Source organism: Mastomys coucha, unplaced genomic scaffold (assembly GCF_008632895.1).
Source record: "Mastomys coucha isolate ucsf_1 unplaced genomic scaffold, UCSF_Mcou_1 pScaffold5, whole genome shotgun sequence".
Lineage (NCBI taxonomy): Eukaryota > Metazoa > Chordata > Mammalia > Rodentia > Muridae > Mastomys > Mastomys coucha.
Window position 1 is genome coordinate 62,704,954 of NW_022196911.1, and position 23,739 is coordinate 62,728,692.

General features: G+C 46.7%; 1 protein-coding gene across 6 annotated transcripts in view; it reads left to right on the forward strand.

Moving 5' to 3' along the window:
• The window catches only part of Gas7 (growth arrest specific 7), a 245,644-nt gene that overhangs the window by 57,702 nt on the left and 164,203 nt on the right, over positions 1-23,739 (forward strand). The window contains exon 1 of one of the 6 annotated variants that reach the window (XM_031354293.1): positions 18,901-18,969. The exons of 1 other annotated variant lie outside the window; for it this stretch is intronic. Coding sequence is in view for 2 of the 5 variants with exons in the window: in XM_031354287.1 (XP_031210147.1) it covers positions 21,240-21,275 (36 nt within the window). In the remaining 3 variants the exon portion in view is untranslated. Of the gene's footprint in view, positions 1-18,900; positions 18,970-19,412; positions 19,594-19,616; positions 19,888-21,082; positions 21,276-23,739 lie in introns of those variants that run through there. 4 more of the 6 variants (XM_031354286.1, XM_031354290.1, XM_031354294.1 and 1 more) reach the window with 4 other exon arrangements.

Below are 23,739 nucleotides of genomic sequence, written 5' to 3' on the forward strand. Positions count from 1 at the left end.
TCTCTCTCTCTCTCTCTCTCTCTCTCTCTCTCTCTCTCTCTCTCTCTCTCTCGTTCTGTCTGTGTGTGTGTGTGTGTGTGTGTGTGTGTGTGTGTTCTGTATGCTCCAGGTTTATCTCTGTGTGTTAGGATTTTATTCCCTTTGACTTCTGAATGGTGTTCCAGTTGGGGTGTCTAGGCTGCATTATGTCTAATCAGTCATCAGCTGAAGCGTTTATTGGGTCATCTCTACTTTTTGGCCTTTAGGAATGACACAGTTGTGGACATATGCTTTCAATTCTCTTAGGCAAATACCTGTGGTGGAACTACTGGATCATATGGTAACAGTGCGTAACCTTTGAGGACCCGCCACGCTGCTTTCCAAGACCGCTGTACCATTTGATATTCACAGCGGGAATCTAGGAGGCTTCCAACTCCTCCACATCCACGCCAACATTTGTTATTAAGTGTGTTTCTTTACCATTGCTGTTGCTAGTGGGTGCGGCATGCTAGCTATCCATTTTAGTTTTGCTTTCCCCTGAAGACTCATGGTGATGGCCATCTTCTTATGACTTTATTCTGTTTTACTTCTGTTGTCCTAAGAAACTATTACTTAATCCTGGTCATACCGACTTTCGCCTGCATTTTCTTCTAGGATGTGCAGGTATGTGTGCCTGCATGCATGTCTATCTGTGTGTATGTGTGTGTGTGTGTGTGTGTGTGTGCATGTGTGTGTGGGGGGTCTGTTTGTCTGTGTTTGTACATGTGAGTGCAGTTGCCTGCAGAAGCCAGCTTATTGGCCATTCACATGTCTTCCTTGAAGAAAGGTCTATTCAGAGCCTTTGCCAATTAAAATATTTCCTCATTCATTCATTGATTTGCTTGTTCATCCATCCATCCATCTATCTATCTATCTATCTATCTATCTATCTATCTATCTATCTATCTATCTGTCTGTCTGTCTATCTGTCGGTGTGTATGCTGTGTGTGTGTTGGGCAGGGGGAGGGGAGAGGGGGGAGGGTTGGTGTCGAAGGAGGCCAGAAGTGGACATGGATCCTTTGGAACTGGAATTACAGGTGATTGTGAACTGCTGAACCTTCATGGTGGCAATCAAACCCAGGTCCTCCGGAGGGGCAATTGCTGAACCACTTTTCTCCAGCCCCAAATAATATCTATATCAGATATAGCAGAGCCTAATGAGTCTATCTCCCCCTTCCCTCTTTTGAGACAGAGTTTCACTATGTAGTGCTAGCTGGCCTGAAATTTATTTTGTAGATCATGCTGTCCTTGAACTCATGAAGCTCCACCCGCTTCTGATTCCCGGGTGTTGGGGTTAAAGGTGCCACCATGACAGGCATGCTTTTGCCAATTTGTAAAATTTGGGTTAAAAACCAAATGTCTTCAGAATTGAGTTGAAAGTAACCTTTAATACTGAAGATAAAAGTCATTTTTCAGGGGGGCAGAGAGATGGCTCAGCAGTTAAAAACACCTTCTGCCCCTGTAAAGGACATAAGCTTGTTTCCCAGCACCACATGTTTCCCCACATGGTGGGTCACGACTGTCTGTAATGTCTCTTCTAGGAGATCTGACACTCTCTCTGGCCTCCATAAGCACCAGCACCAACATAGTACACAGACATACATGCAGGCAAAACACCCATACATGCAAAAATAAAAGAGATCTTTTTAAAAATAGACACTTTTGTCAGATATATGCTTTATGAAATTTTTCCTTTCCCTTTTGTCCTTTAGAGCATAAAGGCTATTAAATTAGGTGAAAGTTGATTGACTTTATTCTGTTTTACTTCTGTTGTTCTAAGAAACTATTACTTAATCCTGGTCATACCGACTTTCGCCTGCATTTTCTTCTAGGATGTGCAGGTATGTGTGCCTGCATGCATGTCTATCTGTGTGTGTGTGTGTGTGTGTGTGTGTGTATGTGTGTGTGTGTGTGTGTGTGCATGTGTGCGTGTGTGGGTCTGTCTGTCTGTCTGTGTTTGTACATGTGAGTGCAGTTGCCTGCAGAAGCCAGTAGAGGGCATTGGATCCTCTGGGGCTGGAGTTACAGAACAGAAGTGCTGCTAACAGCTGAGCCATCTTTCTAGCCCCTTTAGAGTATTCTGTAGCTTTTGCTATGCCACTTAGGATTTTGAGCCCAATGGTGTGAGGAATGGGTCCAGCTCCATTGTTTTGCATGCAGATTCTTATTGTCCCAGCATCCTTTGCTGGTGACACTATCCTTTCCCTAATGAATGGTCTCTGCATTAAGGCTAGCTAACACTTCTGTGCCTGTGCATTTTAAATCAAAGGACGACAGATAAAGCTGCTGACCTACAGGGAGGAATCAAACAAGCATCATTTCCATTTATGATATCACTCTGCTTGGAATTAAAAAAAAAAAGTCCTTCACATTTTTTTGTTAACCCTGCGTGCAGTCAAAGAACAAGTGTTGTAAATTAAATATAAGCAGGGAGACACTATGTTTTGTTTTCTGGCTGAGTGAAGGGGAAGGGGGAGGCCCTTGGCTTCAACTGGCTCTGGGATTCTATGGGGTGTGGGCTCAAAATCAAAGCTGAGATAATCAATTCTGGGTGCTCTGGCCCTGGGGCCCTGCATGCAAGGAATTGTGTGTCCTCTCACCACCTCTTCCCTGTCCCCCTACCTCCTTGACTCAGGACTTCCTACAGCAGGAGGTCAGTGTAGTAACATCCCAGCAGAGCAAGCAGTGGCCTCTGGACTCCTGGCAAGGACTTGATTTGGGAAGGGATTAGGGAACTGTTTCCTCCACCACAGAATGGAATCCTGGAGCATCTTGGCCTGTGCCTCCCATGTGTGGGCTGGGTGTGGAGCAGCCCCAGAACTGTTGTTGGTGTGGGCTGTGAAGCTGCACCAACCGCTTTGGCATCTTCTGACTCAGCCTGGTCCAAGACAAGGTCAAAGACCTGAGTCCCAGACCTGGCCAGGTTCCCTGGAAACTGGACCTAAATCTTTCACTGGTCCAGTTCAGAGTCCACCCAACTGACCCAGAGAGCAGAAGATTTTGTTAAGCCCCAGATGTTTACATGTCTGACTCAGTGTTTGCCTGTACTCTGCAGAGAGCTTATGTGGCTCAAGAGGTGGTCACAGAATTTGCTCAGATCTCTGTGAGGGTTCTACTGTTGAATCAGCATCTACAGGGAGGAGATGAAGGGGTGGGGGTGGAGGTAAGGGAGATGGGGTTAAGAGGTCACAGCATGTTGCACACAGCCTGCTGGGAACTGGCTCAGACTTGGGAATTCAAAGGGCTAGACTGCCTTCAGTTTGCTTCTTGGAAGGAAACTTAGTATCTCTGCTTTCTCCTCATTACCCTACAATCCAGAGAAAACCCCACACTAGCCTTTATTCCCCTGGCTCAAGTACATGTCTGTAAGATCAAAGTTCTCAAAGGCCATCCATGCCCTTCTGCCCCGGGCTGTGGCCAGAGTGTGTCCCTTGGGGAGTGCATACCTAGAATCCTTCAAGGTTGCTGGGTGGGATTTAAATGTGGACATCCATCAGGGCAGAGGAAAACTGAGCCTTCTATGGAATCTCTCAGCCTGTAGGACCAGTACGAAAAGCACCTGTTCCTGATACTGGTCAGCGTAGCTGCAGTCATGCCTGCATGTCTATGTTGAACTCAGGTTCATGCAGCAGGCTGTACGTAAGTGGGAAGCACAGTAGTGCCTGGAAACCAAGGGACTCCAAGACAAGTTGGTGGACATTTGTGGAGGGGCTGATGGGGTTGTTGATGAGTCTCCTTTAGGGCTCCACAAATCACTCTCTTGTTATCTTTATCATTCAGAGCAAAGCTGATGCTGACCATCACAGAAAGTTAAATCATCTTGAGTGGGTTTAGAGGTACAAGCGCCAGGGCCTAACAGGTCCCTAAGACCCCAGGAACTGGGTATCACTCTAAACAACACTAGACAGTTTTTAGAAACATGTGCCAGGCTGGAATCTTGAAATTTCCCAGTCTTGAAATGTAGCCAGTCGGTTCAAATGAAAATCAACACACTTGCTCCAGTGGGCTACATCTGTCCAGCCTTTAGGTTTTAGTCTTAATAGATTAGAAATTAAATCCTAAGCACATAAAAGGTGGGTGGAAAATCTAACACATGATCTGCACTTACACCTGGGATTATAGGCTCTAATTTCCTAGCACGGTCTCCCTGCAACTGTACCTGACTCTCCAAGTGAGGAAATAGACTATGGAAGATCACATAGCTCAAGCACCAGAGTTGGGTTTTGAACTCATAACCTTCTGTCTAGCTGCCCTGTTATTGGTGGAAACTAGAATCAGAGCCTGTTAGTTTTAAAATATATTCCCTTTCTCATACCCCATATAGGGATTGATTCAGCTCCCAAACCAGGGCAGTTGTACCCTGAGGTTTGGAGATTTCTCACCAACAAGAAGAAATAGAGTGCGTGCATGTGTGTGTGCATGTGTGCATCCAACGCTTTGTACATGTGAGTGCTCTCCCTCACACACTTCTCCCAGTCATTCATTATTTAAATGTGTCCACTCTGTGCACTTCAAGGAGTTCCAGAAGAAGGGAGCCAGTTGGAGCAAAGACTCCCCCCACCACGCCATCTGCAAAGTGGCTCCTCCTCTTTCTCCCAAAAGGCTCTTTAACTTTTGCTTTGTCTTGAACCCCTGGGTCTTTCCCCGATGGCTATGAGAAGTCTAAGCAATTGGAACAGCACTACCCTCCAGCTCCTGCATGTTCAGAGGCTGCTCTGAGATGAGGGATTGGCACTTGATGGGCTGCACCCACTACAGACCGAGCTCATCCACTATAGCCCTATGTGGTTGTCTCTGGTTCTGTGGGTTCCTGAGTCTGTGATAGGACTGGGAGCGAGAGATCAGAGAATGAAGGAAAGTGTTAAAAAAACAGAGCAGGGTGGAGGGGCTGCTGAGAGATTTACTAGCTAAATATTTTCCGGATGTTTTCACAGTTCCTTAAGGCTAATCCAGAGGGAGGCTATGGGACTTAGTCAAACGCCTTCATAGGCTCCCACCCTCAGTTGGCCCCCTTGCTCCCCGTCCTCATTCTCAGTACCACCCAGGCCTCCCCCTCTTTCAGGCTCCTGCTTTCTCCCTCTCTTAATGTGCAACATGCTTTTCAGCTTAACATTCATTTTAAATGTTTATTTTTTTAAAGATTTGCTTATTTTTATTTTATGTGTTTTGCCTAGATGTTTATCTGTACCATGTGTGTCCAATACTCACAGATTCCAGAAGAGGGCGTCAGAGGCCTTGTAATGGGAGTTACAGACTATTGTCCGCCACCACATAGGTACTGGGAACTGAACCCAGGTCTTTTGGAAAAGCAGCCAGTGCTCTTGGGCTGAGCCATCTACCTCTCCAGTCCCTTAACAATATTCCTTAAGCATATTTATATCAAGCTAGGGGTGTGGTGATACACTTCTGTAATCCTCAGGAGGAGATAAAGGCAGGAAAATCAAAGGTTTGAGCCAGCCTGGGCTACAAAGAGAGACTTTGTAGATGGGAACGGCAGATGGGGGGGGTATCTATCTATCAACAAATATATTTTCAGCTACTTTGAATGTTTACTACTAGTTCATATTTCAACAAATTACTACTTAAAGTCCCCTAGCAATGTATACCGAAGTTGCTTCCTTTTTAAAATTCTTTTTTATTTTCTATGAAAATCAACCGAAACAACATCTTCTGTGCCGTTATCTGTCTTTCTACCTAAGGTTCCTATAAGTGGTTGTACCAACATTGTCCTATTGCTCTCTAGAAAGGTCAGGCCAAGTTGTGGTCTCTTGCAATACCTGATACCTTGTATGATTGTCAAGACAGGCTCTTTCAGACCACAGATAACATTTAGTGATACTGTTGCCGCCTGTAGAAGGGATGCAGTGAGAGGCAGGAGACACAGAAAGCCCATGGGGACTTGTGTTCATGTATGACATGCATTAGAAATCTGGGAGCCTTTTTGGGGGGTTGCAGGAAAAGGCTGTAGGGGTCCCTGGCTTCTCAGCAGCTTTTCATAGTAGGTTCTGCTCGTGTGTGCTACCTACTCTTAGCATAAACTATATTCTATCCCTATAGGGTGGAGTCTTTGGATGCGTCCATGCTGCCAATAGACAGGACACTGTGTTACACAGGCTGTACTGTCCCTTGGGACCCTACCCCACTAGGTCTCATTCAGTCCCTGAGTGCAAGTTTGGGGTTCAGCCTTTCAGGTTCTGGCAATAGGATCTGGGATTCCTGTACTGTACTGTGGACTGTCCATTTCCCTGTCTGCCTTTAGCTCGGCCCGTTTCTTGTTGGAGGCTTGTGCAAGGCCCCACCACGAGGGGCTGGTTGGAGCCGGGAGCTGCGTGGGGAGCCCTCTTGGGGCACAGTGATGGCTCTGTTTCGTCCTCCGCCTTGCCAGGGGCCCCCATTCACTCCAAGGAGAGTCACACATTCCCCCTTGACATAAGAATAGAGCCCAACTGTGCCCCAGGACAGAGTCCAGCTTCTTCAGCCGGCCCTTCGAGGCCTGGCAAGGGCTCCCAGATGGTACTGGCATGAGTGGGCCCTGGCTGCCTGCCCTGCCAGGCTCTTGTGCATTGTGTAGTTGGGACAGTGGGTTCAGTGTATATGCCTGTCTGGGCCTCAGGAACCCACCATGACCAGGCTCTGCCCAGGATGGAGGAACTTGTCTTTATAGTATCTGGTCTAGGGCACTGCAGTGTCCCTCCGATTACCAGCTTTGATGAGCCTGAGGTTTAGCCATGCTTCTGGAAGGGTGGAAAGGAAGCCATGCTTGAGAAGGGTAGCATACATTAGCAAAAACTGGAAGCTAGGTAGTAAAGATGGCTAAGCAGCTGGGGACCCCAAAGCCTTTTACTGTAAGCCCAAAGGATGATGTAGGACTCTGTAGAGATGTGATAAAGTCCTGGGGCCTCCACCCTTAGCCCTGCCTGGGTCTGAGGAGGTGGAACATCTGAGAGTCTCCCAGACACAAAAACCCAAGATGCTATCAACCAGGCAAGAGCTCAGAGTGGTGCTGGCAGTGTGGCTCAATGGTAGTGTGTTTGCTTAGTGTACATGACACTCTGTGTTCGATCTTCAGCCTAGCAAGCTCAAAGCAAACCAGACAGCAACAGAAAAACATACAGTGCTCCTACAGCGTTCCTTGACTTTCCTTGGGGTCTTCCCAGGTGGTCTTTAGCACACACTCTAGCCTTAAGACCTCATAGCATTTGCTTCTCCAAGTGCATTCCCCAGACGGTCTGCACCAGCCCCTCCTGGGAACTCACTGGCTGGTGTTCCACGTTCTCAGGCCCACCCATAACCACCTATTCCAAATCCTGGAGCAGACCTCAGAAGTCTCTGTTGCCATATTTATCTCTGGGACTCTGGTACATGCATCTTGGCAAAGTGTCCTAATACATCCCCAAATGCTTCTCATGGTCAGACAGGTTGGCAGGTGTGTTGACATCCACAGGTATCAAATAAAGAGATATAATCATATTGTTTCTTTATCTCCCAGCTTACCTTAAAAGAACTCAACCTACTGATTTCTGTTCGTTTTTGCAATCACTTGAGTTGGGGTTCTGAGTTTCTCAGTGCAGACGCTAAGGCTCCACAGAGGTCAACAGCTATGATTGCCCTCTGGGATCTTCACCTTGACCCTAGAGCCCTCACTCATCCTCCTATGATGGTCACTACCTCAGCAGTGAACCCCTAAGCCAGGGTTGAGTCTGCCCGCTGGCAGGAGTCACAGTTGGGGTCCCCGTGGCCCCCTCCCTGTGTTTTGTGGCCTCAGCACCTGTGATGCTGAGTATTTGCACAGGACCCCACTCACATTAGTGTGTGGGACAGTATCTCAAGTTGACAGGATCTACGGCTGTCTCTCAGTAAATGTGTGCCTGGTAAAAGAAGGATTCCTAGAGGGAGCAGGCTTGTTAGAAGGACTACCTCCACCAAAACTCACATCCAAAGTTGGTTCCCATGGTAATGGTGTGGGGACATGCTGGGTCTCTGACCTCGTGGATGGACTGTTTCTTTCTAGAAGCTTAGGTAGGTAGGTAGGTCTTCTGATAAGGCACTAGGTCTTGGGGGAGGAGAAGGATGTAAATTTTATTTGTGTTTTTTTTTTTTAATTTACATTGTGTCTGTGTTTGTGCATGCCACAGTGTGTGTGTCAAATCAGAGGACAGCTTTTGGAAGTCAGTTCTCTTCTCCCACCATGTGGGTCCTGGGGACTGAACTCAGAACATCAGACTTGGAAGCAAGCATTCTTACCTGCTGAGCCATCTAGCTGGCCCCAGGTTGGGCGTTAAGGGACTGGGTTAGTCACCACAGGAGCTTTTTGTCATAAAGCAATGAAAGCCCTGGTGTTTGGCCTCTGCAGCATGTCCCTGCTTGGTGCCCATGCACTTGTCCTCACCCAGTGATGTCATCCTCCATGAGCCCCCTCCAGTCAAGTAGATGCTGATCCATGCATTTGAAGATAAATCTCTTGGGCTGTTGCTTAGTCCTAGAGTAGGATTGAGCCTGGGCCCAATTTGGAAGCTCAATTATTGGGGGGTTGAGGAGAACAATAGCGCCCCTCCTTCCTTGGATCATTCTGGCAACTCTCAACACCCCGAAATTCATCAAGGTAGACAACTGGAAGAGTTTCTAGTAGTTGGTGTCTGGTCTAGTTCTTGGTGATTGCTCTGTTGTTGATGGCTATGTCGCTCTGTTGGTGGTGGCTATGTCTTCTCCTGGGACCTGGGACCTAGCACTATTTCAGTCAGCTCGTAGCTGCATATATATTAAAGGGAGGTGGAAAGGTCAAGGGCTGGAAGACCATCATGGGCCTTCAACAACAGCAACCTTGCTCCTAACAGGAAGTACCTTGAGCTCTGCTCATTAGCAGCCCCAGGAAGGTGGCTAATGTTTCTAACATGACAGTGCTAGCTTGTGGTCAGAGGCCTAAGCTTTGTAACCCAGGCTGGTCTTCCATGTACCCAGGTGTGACATCCTCTTCAGGCTGTGGCTTTGAGTGAAGGCACATAGACAAGGAGGGTCAAAGCCCTTCTAACGGGTGTCCCATCAGCACCCGTTGGCGATGGCAGCCAGTAGGGCTCACTTAGTATCGGGGTCAGTTCTTCTCCAGAAAATATTGGTTCTATCACATGGAATGGTGGAGTTAGTTAACATGGCCCTAAAAGCAGTGCCTTTTGGGACAATGGTGTGGCAAGGGGTAAGGAGGTACCCCAAATTCTTTTAGAGAAACCACCGCAGTATGGATTTGTCTAGTAGCTGGGAAGAGAGTAGATTCTGACTAACTCAGATGGTGGTGTTAGTCAGAAAAAGGTTGGGAGACAATATGAACCTTGGACTCAAGAGTCAGCTAGTCCTGGGGTATTGTGTTTCAGTGTGCTCCATGGTTCTTTGTGATGGCCGTGCTTGTAATAATCTTAGGATGAACCTCCCATAATTCATTGCCTTCCAAGTAGGATGCCACCTTGGTGAGAAGAGAGCCCTAACAAGATGTTGGTCTGATAAGTCATTTGTTGCTTTATGAAAGACTAAGTGAATAGGATGGCCAGAAGGTCGCAGAAGATGTCCATGCAGTGACATGAAAACAATGATCACATTTCTGATCTCTTAAGATTGCCACCACCTAGGTTACCTGAGGTCACCTGAGCACCCAACAGTCTCCTCACCCCACCTCTGTGTGCTTGGTTGGTTTTGTTGTTCCAGGTAGAGTCTCTCTCTGTAATTCCACAACCCAGGCTGGTCTGGAACTCAGAGCCATCTTACCTCAGCCATCTAGGGAATGAGGTCAGATGTCATCTTCCATAGCTCCTTCTTGTTCTTTTCTATTCTTAGCTCATCATCACCTTCTAATATTCTTGGGGAGGGTGGTTTTGTTGTTCTTGTTGTGTATCATAGGATGGTCTTGAACCTGTGATCATCTCTCAGCCTTATGGGTCTGGGTGTACAGTACCACACCTGCTCTCTCTTCCCTTCCCTTCCCTTCCCTTCCTTTCCTCTTCCTTTTAAGATTCTTTATATTTTATTTATGTGTTATGATAACATCCCTGCATCCTACTGGAACCTGGAACATTCCCTTTTCCCTCCTGTCTGTGGATGGGCCAGAAATATCTGGAAACAGGGCCTTGTACTTGATATACCGTTCATGGAGGAAGTGATCCAGGCAGCACTTGGCTGGTGCCATCAGTCTCCAAGAGGCCCTTAAGCATGCTGTTATGCTGGTTTCTAGCAAGAAGGGAGGAGCCACTTCCCTGGGAGGTGCCCGCCTTGGCCCTGCATTGTGCTCTGAACTTATTTGGCCCTGAAGCTGGACCACCCCAATCCCTTATGACAGCTCGGAGACAACTGGGCTTTCTGGAACCTCTTGGCAGGGTTCAGAGGGCCTCCAGGGAAGGCCAGGGAGGCTGACAGGTAGTGAGTGAGTGGAGCTGTTTCCAGCCAGGATTTTGCAGCCTGTAGTTGGGCTGCATTCTCTAACCCTGCCCCCACATTGGTTCCCACCCTGTAGGCTGGGACAAGTGGAAAAATGCCTGATTGAGAAATCCCGGGTGCAGACGAAATCCCTGTTTATTCAGTCTCCATTGTCTTGTCTTGCAACGAGGATGAGGCTCCTAGGCTTCATCTGGGTGGTCACTGCATCTGGTGCTTCCTGTTGGCCTCTGGGTAGAGGGTAGACTCAGGTGCTCTGCCTAGAGCCCTGCATCCTATTCTGATGTGTGCATACAGATGTGCTCTTGGCATCACACAACTAGGCACCCTGAGGTCAGAGAATGACAGATGTGTCTTCACAACACTTCCAGTCCAAGTCCTCAAAATCCTTGACTCCTTTCTCTCTCTCTTTCTCCGTCTCTTCCTCCCTCCCTCCTTCCTTCCTTCCCTCCCTTTCTCTCTCCACACATGTATGTCGGAAACAGGTTGGGGTCTCTTCCTGCAAAATTGATTTTAAATTTCTACCATTTTAACAACCCCTGTCCCCCAGACCCTCTCCATACTGTTAGTCAGAGCTGGGTTTACTGGTCTGATGACCTGGCTCTACTGTAGTCACTTCCTAACTGCCTTGCCTTCCTTCTTTTTGTTTACTTTTTCTTCTTGAGACAGGCTCTTACTGTGTAGCCCTGACTGGCTAGGAATTGTTTATGTAGGTCATGAACTTACAGAGATCAACCTGCCTCTGTCAGCCTCTCTCTGCCTCTCTGCAAGCTCTCCCCCTTGCCTTTCTCTGCCTCTCTCTGCCTCTCTCTCTCTCTGCCTCTCTCTCTCTCTCTCTCTCTCTCTCTCTCTCTCTCTCTCTCTCTCTCTCTCTCTCTCTCTCTCTCTCTCTCTCTCTCTCTCTGCCTCCCTGCTTCCCTGCCTTTGCCTTAGACATGCTGGGAGTAAAGGTGTGCACCACTGTGCCTGCCTGCCCCAGTCTGTTCTTTATAAGCAATGTTTTCTGATCATGTCACACTTCTGCTTTGGACATTCCAGTGGCTCTGGTGCCAGCAGAGGAAAAGCTGAGGCAAACGTAACCCAAGAGACAATCAAAAAACTTTGCCTCTGTAATGAACACTGTTTTCCTGTCAATGTTCCCTAATAACACAGTATAACAATTATTTTTCAGCATTTACATGGTGAGGATTATCATAAGTAATCTAGAGATGATTTAGAATGCACAGGAAGGGCTGTCAGGATGGCTCAGCAAGTAAAGGAGCCTGCTGCCAAGCCAGACACAGGATGGAAGGAGAGAACCACGTCTGAAAGTTGTTCTCTGGCCTGGGTGTGTGCGTGTGTGTGTGTGTGTGTGTGTGTGTGTGTGTGTGCGCGTGCGTGTGCATGTGTGCTCAAGCTCACACACAGAACAAGCAAGTTAATTTTAAAATGAAGTACAAGAGGAGATTGTGTGGGTTTTATACAAACACTAATTCACTTTACATAAGACACTCTCTAGAGGCTGGGATGTTGGCTCAGCAGGTTAAGAGTACTCACTGTTCTTGCAGAGGACCTGGGGTTTGATCTCCAGCACCTACATGGCAGTTCACTTACAACTGGCTGTAACTCCAGCACCCTCTTCCAGCCTCCAGGGACACAGTACCCACACAGTACACAGATATACTTTTAGGCAAAAATACCCATACACACAAAATAACAAAATTAAATAATTTAAGTGTGTGTGTGTTTGTGTGTGTGTGTGGGGGGTACTTGAGCATGAGCATCTGCAGTTTGTGGTTGCCATGGGGATCCTGGCCTTTATCCTTTATAGATACGGAAAGATCATGGTATATAAAGGAGTTCAGTACTACCTGTGAGTCCAGCCACTCACTGCAGGTCTCAGAACGCATTCCTTATGTGGAGGGTTGTTTTGTTCTGTGTCGTTCTTATAAGTAAGTGAACACTGTCAGACTCTAAGGGGCCCAGCTGATCTCTGAACCCAGCCTCGGTTAATCAGAGCAATAAGGACCTAAAGGAGAGAGGGACCCACTGTAGATTGCAGGGCACCTATACTTTCCAGATCCCCCAGGCTTAAGAAATCCTGTCACCTCACATCTTCTCCCAGCTGAATTATCCACTTGGGAGCTCCTCCCCACAGCCAAAGCCAGAAGCAGCATGGCTTCAAGATCTTAGCAGGTACGCAGAGCCAGTGTGGGAGGTGAGGATTTCGGAGTCCATACTGCCAGTGGAGTAAGATAGTGGGGTGATGTGGGCTCCCCCACACACACCAGGGATGAGTGACTGGTGACCTCCAGCAGTCTGTCCTGAGCATAGTCTGAGTGTAGGATGTGGTCTGTGGAACAAGAAGGAAAGAAAATGATGAAAAAGTGTCCTGGGATTGGACTAGAATGTGGGGTAAGATCTGTGTGTTCACAGTGTGTGCCTCTCCTAGAGTCCTAAGCACATGGTCAAGGAGGAACAGAGAAAGACAGGCTTCCAGGGACATAGCTACAGATGTAAGTGGGGACCAGTTGCCAGTTGAGTGGTTGTCTCTTTGGGGAGGAATTGGTTTGGAATTACCTACTGAGTTGGGGGTCAAGCTCTCCCCACCCCGTAACACCCTCCTACAGTCTGCTGAGGAAGCCTCTTGCTTAAGAGTGAATTGAACCTCCTGTTGTGGTTTTGCTCCACTAGGCCTCTAGTACACTGGCCACTCCCACATGGCTCCCCTCCCTCGATCCCGCCCCTCTGCTGGCTGCTGACTCAAAGAGCTCTCTGCTCTTGTGCAACAAACAGCCTAAGCTCCTGCTCTCAGAGAAGCACTGTTTTCTTCTGAACCATCACCCGGGCCATGATTTATACCTGTTCATTTGAGTTAATGTTTTCCATATAGAAGTCTGGCAATTAGTATGTGGCCCATTTCTACCATCACCCAAACCCAAGTGCCCAGTATTGGCCTGGCACAGAGAATGAAGACAGACAGACAGACAGACAGACAGACAGACAGACAGACAGACAGACGGGGGATCCAGGTAGCCAGCTTCACTCCCCTAGTCTGTCTGGTCTGCAGCTGGCTCAGCTCCTCTGGCCTCCTTACTTCCGAGGCAGGAGTCCAGGGAAGATGCAGCCTTCACTTGCTGCTTGCCACTCTCCTTGTCAGTTTCCTCCCCTTGAAGGGCACACATCTCACAAGGGTGTGAAGAGGTAATTGCTTCAAGCCTGTGACTGCCTACTGAAGAAGCCAAGTGTTAGGAAGTGACAGGCAGTTGGAGGGTGTGGAAAATGCTGTCTCTGTGGCTTTAGAAGCGTCACACGACTTGTGTGTGTGTGTGTGTGTGTGTGTGTGTGTGTGTGTGTGTGTGTGTGTGGCTTTTTTTCTTTCAAGAACGATAATATTACTGTTGTTGCTATGGTGTTGTTGTGGGGGTGGCTAATTGGATGCAACCCCATCTGATGTAGGCTAGTGGCTGGTGTCCATAGCGACTATCGCATGGCAGCCATGGGGACTCACTTTGATTTTCTTCCCTGCTGTGAGGATATGGCAGGAGATCATTCAGGGATGGCTGTCTGTACTCTGACTCAGCTGTGGTGGCACCTAAATCAGAAACAGGATCACAAAGCTCAACTTGGGGAAACTTGGGGAAAAGCATTCCATGGTCATTTCCAAAACTTAACTACAGCCCAGAGTGACTGAGGAAACTTGTCTTGAGGGGCCACAGGAAACAGGAAAGGCATTCTAAGCAGAGACAGAAGTCCTAAGCCTGCAGAGCACCCTACAGGCTCAGAGCCTTGTGCAGGCACAGCCTTTCCAGTGAGACAACAGCATTCATGGCTTGGGTCTATAAACACACATGCAGAAGTCTCCTGATGTTTCTCCCCTGACAGGGGCTTCAGCCCTTAGAAACTCACCCTACACTGGAAAGATCATTAGGGGCAGGAGACCCCTCATATCAGGAGACCCCTCACCTGAGTCACACCTGCCATCAGCAACTTTGTTTTACTATAGAGGCTCTGTTATTTCCTCTTGAAATTGCAGTGGTGACTGGGAGCTACCACCCACCGCTACTCCCCAGCATGAGAGAGATCAAAGTACATATTTCTACCAGCCCTGGGAGAGATCAAGGAGAAAAAAATCTCTGGATGCAGTTTCTATATAATGTACAGCACCACTTACACTGTATGACTAGATAATGCAATAGAGATATAGATACATAGATAGATACATAAATACATAGATTCATAGGTAGATAGATAGATAGATAGATAGATAGATAGATAGATAGATAGATAGATAGAACATAGATCAGAACAGGTAAGTCAGGAATTATCTATACCTCTGTTAATTTTACTCTTTTGGTTGTTGTTTGGTGTTTTGAGACAGGGTCTCACTCTGTAGCCCAGGCTTACCTGAAAGTCATTATACACTTCAGACTGCCCTGAGTTCATGGCATTCTTTCTACCTCAGTCCATACTTCACAGTGCCAGGACTACAGGTACAAGCTACTACATCCAGTTTAATTTTATGTGTATTGAATAGTAATATTTGCTGACGTCCGATGCTTGAAAAAGAATCAAATGCTATCGAGTGAAAGTTGTTTTCCCTCCCACCCTGTCCCTACCTGTCACTTTCCTCCCAGACACCAAACAAGGTATTGGTTTCTTTCATGCTTTATTTTAAATTTAAAAGTCTTCACTTAAACAGTTTTATGACTGTGTGTGTGCACACACATGCGGGCATGTGGAGGCCAGAAGAGAGCATTAGGCTCTCCTGGAACTGAAGTTACAGGAGAGTTTGAGCTGTCTTTACATGGGTGCTAAAAATTGAACTTGAGACCTCTGGAAGAGCAGCAAGTGCTCTTAACTGTTGAGCCATCTTTCCAGTCCTTCAAGTTTTAATATATATATATATATATATATATATATATATATATATATATATATATATATATATATAGTGTGTGTGTGTGTGTGTGTGTGTGTGTGTGTGTTTGTCAGCATATATGTAAGTGCAGCAAATGTGTGTAGTATTCATGGGAGCCACAAGAGGGCACTAGATCTATTGGAACTGTAGTTAGAATGGTTGTGAATGCTAGAAACAGAACCCAGGTCCTCTGCAAGAGCAGCCAGGCCTCTTAATAACTGAGTCATCTTGTTTGCTCTTCCTTTGCCGGTCCAAAGATTTCATTTCATTATCTATCTATCTATCTATCTATCTATCTATCTATCTATCTATCTATCTATTTTTGAGATAGGATCTCTTTATGTAACCCTGGCTGTCCTGAAACTGCTATGAAGACCAAGCTGGCCTTGAACCCACAGAGACCTGCTTGTCTCTGCCTTCTGAGTGCTGGGATTAAAGGCATGCATTGCCATTTTCCATTTAAAATTATGTTATTTAGTTACATTGTACATGTGTGTGGTGGCAGGGAGGGAGGATTTCCATACTTGCTATGATGCTCAAATAGAGGACAGTGGACCAAAGACAGACTAGCTTCTCTACTTCCACCGTGTAGGTCCTGAGTATCAAGCTCTGCTCATCAGACTTGGAGGCAAGGGCCTTTACTTCCTGAGTAATCTTGCTGAAGTCAAGTCACTGATCTCTTATAGGGATGTCCACAAATAGTGTGGGCATTTGTAAATGTCTGTGTTGCTTCCTTTCCTTTAGCTCAGGTATCTGTATCCATAACATGGATGCTGCCTCCACACTGTAACCGTGATGACTGTATGTTATTCTCACTTTGGGGGAACCAAACCTAGGGCCTTGTGCATGCTGGGCAAGCTAAGTTCATCCAGCTCATTTTGTAGCTGAGGTTAACTTCGAACTCCTGGTCCTCCAGCCTCCACTACAGCTGAGATAATAGGCATGATCCACCATCCCACCTGGCTACTGAAGTTTTGAAATTGTACAGTGTGTCCTGGAGTTTAGCTACCAAATGTCTGTTCAATGCTTTGACCACCTATTTCGTGGACAGAGAAGGAAGCTGGCTCTGATCATTCTCCAGCACCAGCTGGAGTCTCCTGTACATCCATCCATCCATTCATACACCCACCCACCCACCCATCCATCTATCCATCAAATCATCCATCCACCCACCCACCCATCCATCCATCCATCCATCCATCCATCCATCCATCCACATCTGGCTAAGTATCTTGGAAGGGCCGATGTCTCCAGCAAGACAATGAATGATATAGCCTTAATCTGTGAGAAGGCCCTTTTCCCCCACAGCCTTGCAAACATAGTGAATTTTCAGGTTTCAAAAACCATTTTCAGAAGTTTGGCTTTGCTTCTGCTCAGTTCCTCTGTCCTGTTTCTCCAACACTGTCCCTGCCTTTCATGGGTCTTGGCTTGATTCCGTTTGGCTCCGAGGGACTCTCAGAGGACCCTCTATTCTGTAGGTTTTTTTGCAGACTTGATGAATCCCTCTGTAGGCCAGTGGATACTCACATGCTGCCTTCTCACATGCTGCCTGGCCCCAGAGGAGGCCCTTTTAAACATTTACATTTATAACTTGTGATAACGTCAGCAGACTCCATGTCCTATGTGCAGCTCCTCTTATCTTTCACACTTCCTCCCTTGTCTAATCTCTATCTGCACACCCCCACCCCAATGTCTCTGCTTATAATGTCCACCCTGTATGTTCAGCTTCTCACATGCCAAAGATCCAGGGTTTTCAGTGAAAGTCAGACTCTGGCAAATGCCTCTTGACTCCGTTCCTCGGGACATGTGCTCAAGAATGAATTCCAGGGTGGATTTGGGTGTGGTGTCATCATTTCTGTCCTCTTAAGTTTTTCTAGTCATGGGGCTGGAGGCAGAGCTAGAGCCTGGAGTGCTTAGAGAGATGCCTTAAGCTAGCACAGCCCAGCAGAGCTTCCTGTGGCAACAGAAACCTTCTGTTTGTGTCACTACCATGTGCTTGGTCACACTGGGGACATGGTAAAAGGGACTGAGGAACTAGCATCTTTTACTTCATTTAATTTGGATTAACTTAGATTTAAATAGTTGCCAGTGCCCAGTAGTGGCCATATCAGATATAGCCGGGCTCCAAGGTACATACTTTTAAGGATAAGAATAAGACTGTAGAAGCCTTTTAATGGGGCCAAGTATGGTGGAATACACATGTCTTTAACCCAACACATAGGATATGGAGGCTAGTATATCTCTGTTAATTCAAGGCCAACCTGACTTAAGGGAGGCCTTGTATAGGGAGTTCCAGTACAGCTAGGGTTACATAGTGAGATCTTGTCCCCCAAAAAGGAAAATAAAAATAATAAATAAAATAAAATAAAATAAAATAAAGGGGTCTTATGTAGCCCAGGCTGCCTCTACATGTATGCACTGGCATGTGTACCCTCCCAAACAAACAAAAACAAATAAAAGCATTAAAAACAAAAAAGAGGAGCTATGTAAATTCCTGTAAAAGGGCCATAAACTTAGTGGCTTAAGCAACACATTTCTTCACTCACAGTTTGGAAGATCTGAATTCTGAAATGGGTCTTACAAGGTTAAAAATCCGGGTGTGGCCAGAGCTGGTTCGTTGTGAGTCCCTGAGAACATTCCTTTCCTTTCCATCTTGCTAGGTTCGTGATTCTTCATCATGTGTCTTTCCTGCCATTTCCTGTGTTCTTTCCTCTCAGAACTTTGCCTTCCTGTTAGAAGGACCTTTTTGTTTAGTGGTGGTGTTTAGGTTTGAACCCAGGACCTCCTAGGTGCTAGGCAAGCACTCTGCCACTGTACTGTCTCCCAGGCCCTCTTTAAGACTCTTTCACTTGCAGTTAAGAACTCCCTGGAACTATTCCATGTAACTCTCCATCTCAGAATCCCTGACTTAACACACCCTTTAAACTCCTTTCTACCGTATAAGGTAACTTTAGAAGGCTCTGGTTATGAAGCTATGAATCAAGCTGGCTGTCAAGATGAGCATCTATAATCCCAGCACTTGGGGGGCGGATCATAGATTCAAGGGGGTTTCTTGGCTATATAGCGAGTGTGAGGGGACATCCTGACCTAGATGATACCCTGTCTCAGAAAAGAAAATGACTATTTCTGGGGTCTTTTTCTTTATTATTTTGTAAAAACGATTTTGTTTTAAGCGGTAAGTGTACTGGGTCAGTGAACTTGGGCGACAGCACTTGGTTGCTCATGTGGATGACCTGGTGTTTTAGGACAGTGGATCTCAACTTTGCAGTGTGTCAAAGTCACCTGGACAGGGGAGAGGGGATGTGGAAGTGTCCCCAATAGGGCTCAGAGCATCACTTCCTGTGTTTCTGGACCTGTAAGTGCTTCCCTGGTTCCCCAGGAGGCTGATCTTCAGAGAGGTTTGAAGGTCTAAACAGCCTGAGTGTGTGATCTGAGATTACCTGTGTGCCTGCAGAGGGAGGTGAAAAAGTGTGAACCCCAGGCTGCAACAGGAAGTGAGTGCTGGGGAGGATTGAGGAGGGGCCTGTGCCTAAGAGAAGCTACAACCTGAGCCAAACCTGCCAGGCCTGAGAAGGTGGGGCTTCCACACACAGAAGCAGGGCCAGGGCTCTGAGCAGAGGAAGAGGTCTCCAGAGGTAAGCATGTCACCTCTCAGGACTTAGATGCTGTCTAGGACCAGAACTAGGGACAGAAAAACTGACTGGGCGAGGGGAAAATGACCAGGAGTGATCTGCTGGTGTTGGCAGTGGAGATGGAGGTGAAAGGGTGGAATGGTCTGCCTTCCTGCCTGTCACCAGTCTAAGTGACAGCAAGGACAATGAGAAAAGGGGAGAGGGGCGGGAGGGGGGGCAGTGAGGTGAGAGATCCCAGAGAGTATGAACACCGCTCAGGTTGAACACTTCATGGATGCTCATGGATAGAGCTTGCTGGGAAGTTCGAGCTGCAGGTGCAGGGATGAGGAGCTGAATGCAGGGTGACTAAGATCAGCCAGCTCCCTCATCTCCTAAGTATTCTTTGGGGTGGAGCAGCGTGGCGTGGTAGAGTTAAGCAACTAGCCGGCTAACACAAATAAACAAGGAAAGCATTAGCTGGTGACGAGTGATCTGGAGAGTTCCGTGAACAGGGGATTGCAAGTGGGTGGGTGGCTCCTTCAGCTTGAGTACCTGGGAAGGTCTCTCTAAGGAGGTGGTATTTAAGCTGCTGTCTAGAGGCCAGGGAGGACCCGGCCATGAGAAGAGATGGCAACAGCGGCACTTCAGGTAGGGAGAGAACAATGCAAAAACAAGAGGCAGGACCAAACTTGCTTTGTCTGAGCACAGCAGGAACCAAAGGGTCTGATAGAACTTTCAGTAGTGACAAGAGTGTTCACTATCTGCCTGGTGCCTTGTGCAGCTACTGGCCACACATGACTCTGAAGTATTGGCACCATGGGCAGTAAAGGCAGAGGAAATGATTCTTCTATTTTATTTGAGCTTGAAACAACTTAATTGTAACTGTTAGCAGCTGCACATGAGCACTGGAGAGCACCAGGCGAGAAAGTCGGGGGAAGCAAGGTAACTCTCCATGGCTTTGTGCAGTATGCTAGATAATGTGAAGTTTTAAAGATTTACTTGTTATTTTTATACTAAGTGCATGGGTGCTTTTTTCTGTATGTATGTATGTTTCACATGTACGTCTGGTTCAAGGAGGCCAGAAGAGGGCACTGGACTCCCTGCGTTTAGGATGGTTGTCACAGTGTGGGTCACTGCTGACCTCTCTCCAGTCTCATTATATGAATTTAAAAAAGGAAAAAGAAAAAGAAAAAAGAGTTGTGCAAAGCCTTCAGATAGTTTATTTAGAGGGTTGATATAATCTCATTAATGTGTGTGTGTGTGTGTGTGTGTGTGTGTGTGTGTGTGTGTGTGTATGACGTTTGTTTGTTTGTTTGCTTGTTTATGATGATGCCTGATGCCCAGGCTGACCTTGAATTCCTGAGCTTAATTAATTCTTGATTTATACTCATTGATACTCATGTGTCACTCTACCTGGTGCTCTCTCTCTCTTTCTCTCTCTCTCTTTCTCTCTCTCTCTCTCTCTCTGTGTGTGTGTATGTGTGCAAGTATGTGTGCAGAGGCGTGTGCACATGTGCATGCACAGGCGTTTGTAGGCCAAAGGTCAACACTGGGTATCTTCCTCAGTCAGTTGCCAACCTGGACCTCACCAATTCAGCTGAACTGGCTAACCCCCATACTCCAGGGAGTTGCCTATCTCAGGTCGTCGAGGGCTTGGGTGACAGCTGATTATCATTGCTTGGCTTTTGTGTAGGTTCTATGTGTCTGAGGACGACCTTGAATTTCTGAGACCCCTTTCTCTACCTTCCATGTGCTGGAATTACAGGTGTGCTCCACCAGGTCTGATACATGATAAGTGAGCCCTCTACCAATCGTGCCACAGATAGTAGTTTTGTAAGTGAAGAGAACAAGTTTCTTGTCAGATTTATTAGATTTTTTTTTCCTGAGCATCAGTGTAGGGATGACAAAAATCCAGGTGACCACGGGAAAGGCTTGAGATTGGAATTTAGGATCATCAGGGAATTGAAAAGGTATCAAACTATGAGTCAGGGTCAGGTCACCAAAGAGAGTAAGTCTGTAGGAAAGGAAGAGAGAAGCCAGGGATACTATGACTATTAAAATTGAGCCTAGGGGAAAGACCTAGAAAGATACTGTGGAGGCCAGAAGTCATGGTGACCAACTTGAAGGAACACTGAATGCTACTGGCTAACCCAGGACTGTAGGAAAAAACAAGTACCTTTTGGTTTTTGAGGACATGAAGGCCACTGGTGACATAAAGGAGAGTTTTCGGGGACTCTGTAAGAGAGACTTGGAGATGAAGAAGTGGAAATTACAACTGGCTCATAATATTCTCTATGAAAGTGTTTGCTGTTGAAAACCCAAAGAGTAAGGTAGGATCTCGAAGCTTAGGGGTGAAAGGTAGACTGGCTGTTTGAAGTATGGGCGTAGTAGGCTGGTGGGGAGAACAGGTAGGGTTCTCTTGTTGGTAGACTGCATTTTGTTCCCTGGGATGTGTGTGTGCATGATGTGGATAGGATGGAATTTGCGTGGGTGGTTGAGGAATAGTCACTCCGATGACGGCTCCTGTCTTTGTAACTGAAGTGTGAGGCAAGGCCACCATCAGAGAAATATGTGATTGTTTTTAAATACGGAAAACAAACCCACTGGGTGACTGAAATGGGGGGACCGGGCTGATTGAAGTAGTCTCCAACTTCAGTATGCAAATGCATCACTGGGGAACTGATGAAAAGACATGTCTCCTGAGGTGATGTGGACCCTGGTGAGCTCTAGACCCCACTCTGAGCAGCAAGGTTCCACAGTACTTCATCAATGGAGAACTGAGGAAGACACACCGTTTCCAAACTGGAATTCACGATTTTCCTTAGAACCTGCCCATTTCATTGGCATATAGAGTAAGTAGAAATGCTGTCTATTTGAGATTGTGGCCTTCTAGTCACAGCATGTCTCCTCTCAGACATATCTGGGGAGCTTAAATGGAAATACAACTGAAACAAGAACAATAGCAAAAAATAAAACCCGGAACCTGGATATTTCAGTGGATGTTGAGATTCTAAATTGATTTAGTGTGGGTGGTGCCCTACTTTTTAAAAGCTCTCCTGGTCATTCTGATATTAACTCAGGCATGAGAAGCACCTGTGCAAAATACCAGGTCAAGGGAATGATCACGGGAGGAGGTCGCAAAGATGAGGTGGAGGCAGGGTTGCCCAGTGATGTGTGGGCTCTGGTCTGTATAAACAATTTGAGTCACTCAAAATGAACATTTGAAGGCCATTTGAGTTGCTTAATCTTTCATAGTCCAAAAGAAAAAAAAAGAAAGAAAAAGAAATGCCATGCCACTTGGCAAGAGCAGTGTGCCCTTTACGAACTTTGAGATGCCCTCATTATACCCAAAGCCAGAGTTCCTTGGCACATCTGGTCTACCCTATGTATCCACTCCATGAGGGAAGGTGGTTGTTCAGTTGCTTCTGTCAGTACTGGTCTTCCTAGAAAGTTTCAATGAAGGCCATCAGCAGTTCGAGGCAACTTAAGCCACCCAGCTGGATCAAGAGCAAGAAGACTGAAAGAACTGAGAGCCCAGCTTAGACAATAGGCTCATCCAGTTGTCAAAACTCATGATAGCCTAAAGGTCAAGAGTAAAGCATCCTTTCAGGAAATGTGAAGAGGAGTCTGGGAGTGTCAGTGTGACAGTGCGCAGGAGGTGTGCTATAACTGCTGGCATTTGGCTCGGCAGCAAAAGCCAAAAAGTGTGAGGTAGAGTGTTTAATTGGCTCTCATAAATGAAAAGCCAGCAGGTTTGTGTGTGGAGGCTTGGATGCTCATGGAGTCGTGCTATGTGACCTCACAGAAGTCCCCCAGGGAAACCTGTCCCCTGGTGCTCATTCCTCTGTCTAATTCATCCCCTTGTACTTGGTGACTCCTTTCTAGCTACAGAAGCAATGGGCTGTCACATGAGAATAGGCCACCACCGGATAACCTTGACATCAAATTCGCTCTTTCCACTCCCTTGCTCTTTGCAAACTGATCCTGAGGGACACGTTTTACCATGCTTGTGTGGCAGGGAACCAGCCCCCCACCCCATGCTCAGTTCTGTGAGAAGCCAATGACTGTGCTTGAGAGCAGAGTTCTCATGTGGGGCCTGTGAGAGAGTCTGAGTGAAGCTCAAGGTCTTAGAAAACTGGTCCCGGGGAAACCAGTGCCCAGAAACAAAAGCAAAACAATTATTATTTTAAAGAACCACATTTTGAGCCTATTTGTTATGTAATAATAAATAACTAAGAGGAGAAGAAAAGTTTCATCTCCAAGCTTTTTTTTTTTTTCTTGAGTGTATGTGTCTGGTAGACTACATGTGTGCATGCATTTCACATGTGTGTGGGTGTATGTGTGCAAATGTACGTGTTTACACATGTGTCTCGGGAATTTAGAGGTTGACATTGGGCATCTTTCTCAGGTACCCTCCCCCCACTTGAATTTTTGAGGCAAGGTCTCTTTGTGAACTCAGAGCTCCACCATTTGGATTTTGAAGGTAGCCAGTTTGTTGTAGGACACCCTGTCTCTTCCTCCCTAGTGCTAGGATTGCGGGTGGCCATGGCTCAGCGTGGGCATGAATTCTGGGGCTCCAAATTCTGTTCATCATGCTTGTACAGCAGGTGCTTCATCCACTGCACCATCTCTTCAGCCTGGCTTTGTCTTCCTTGGTACCAGCTCCATTTTCTAGCTTAGTAACCTCTTCATAATGATTCCAAAAGTGACAGCAATTTTTTTTTTCCAAAAAGAAAACAGGAAAATCACTCAGCAACCTTCCATTGAAGCCTGAAGTGGTGTGACTGGGAGGGG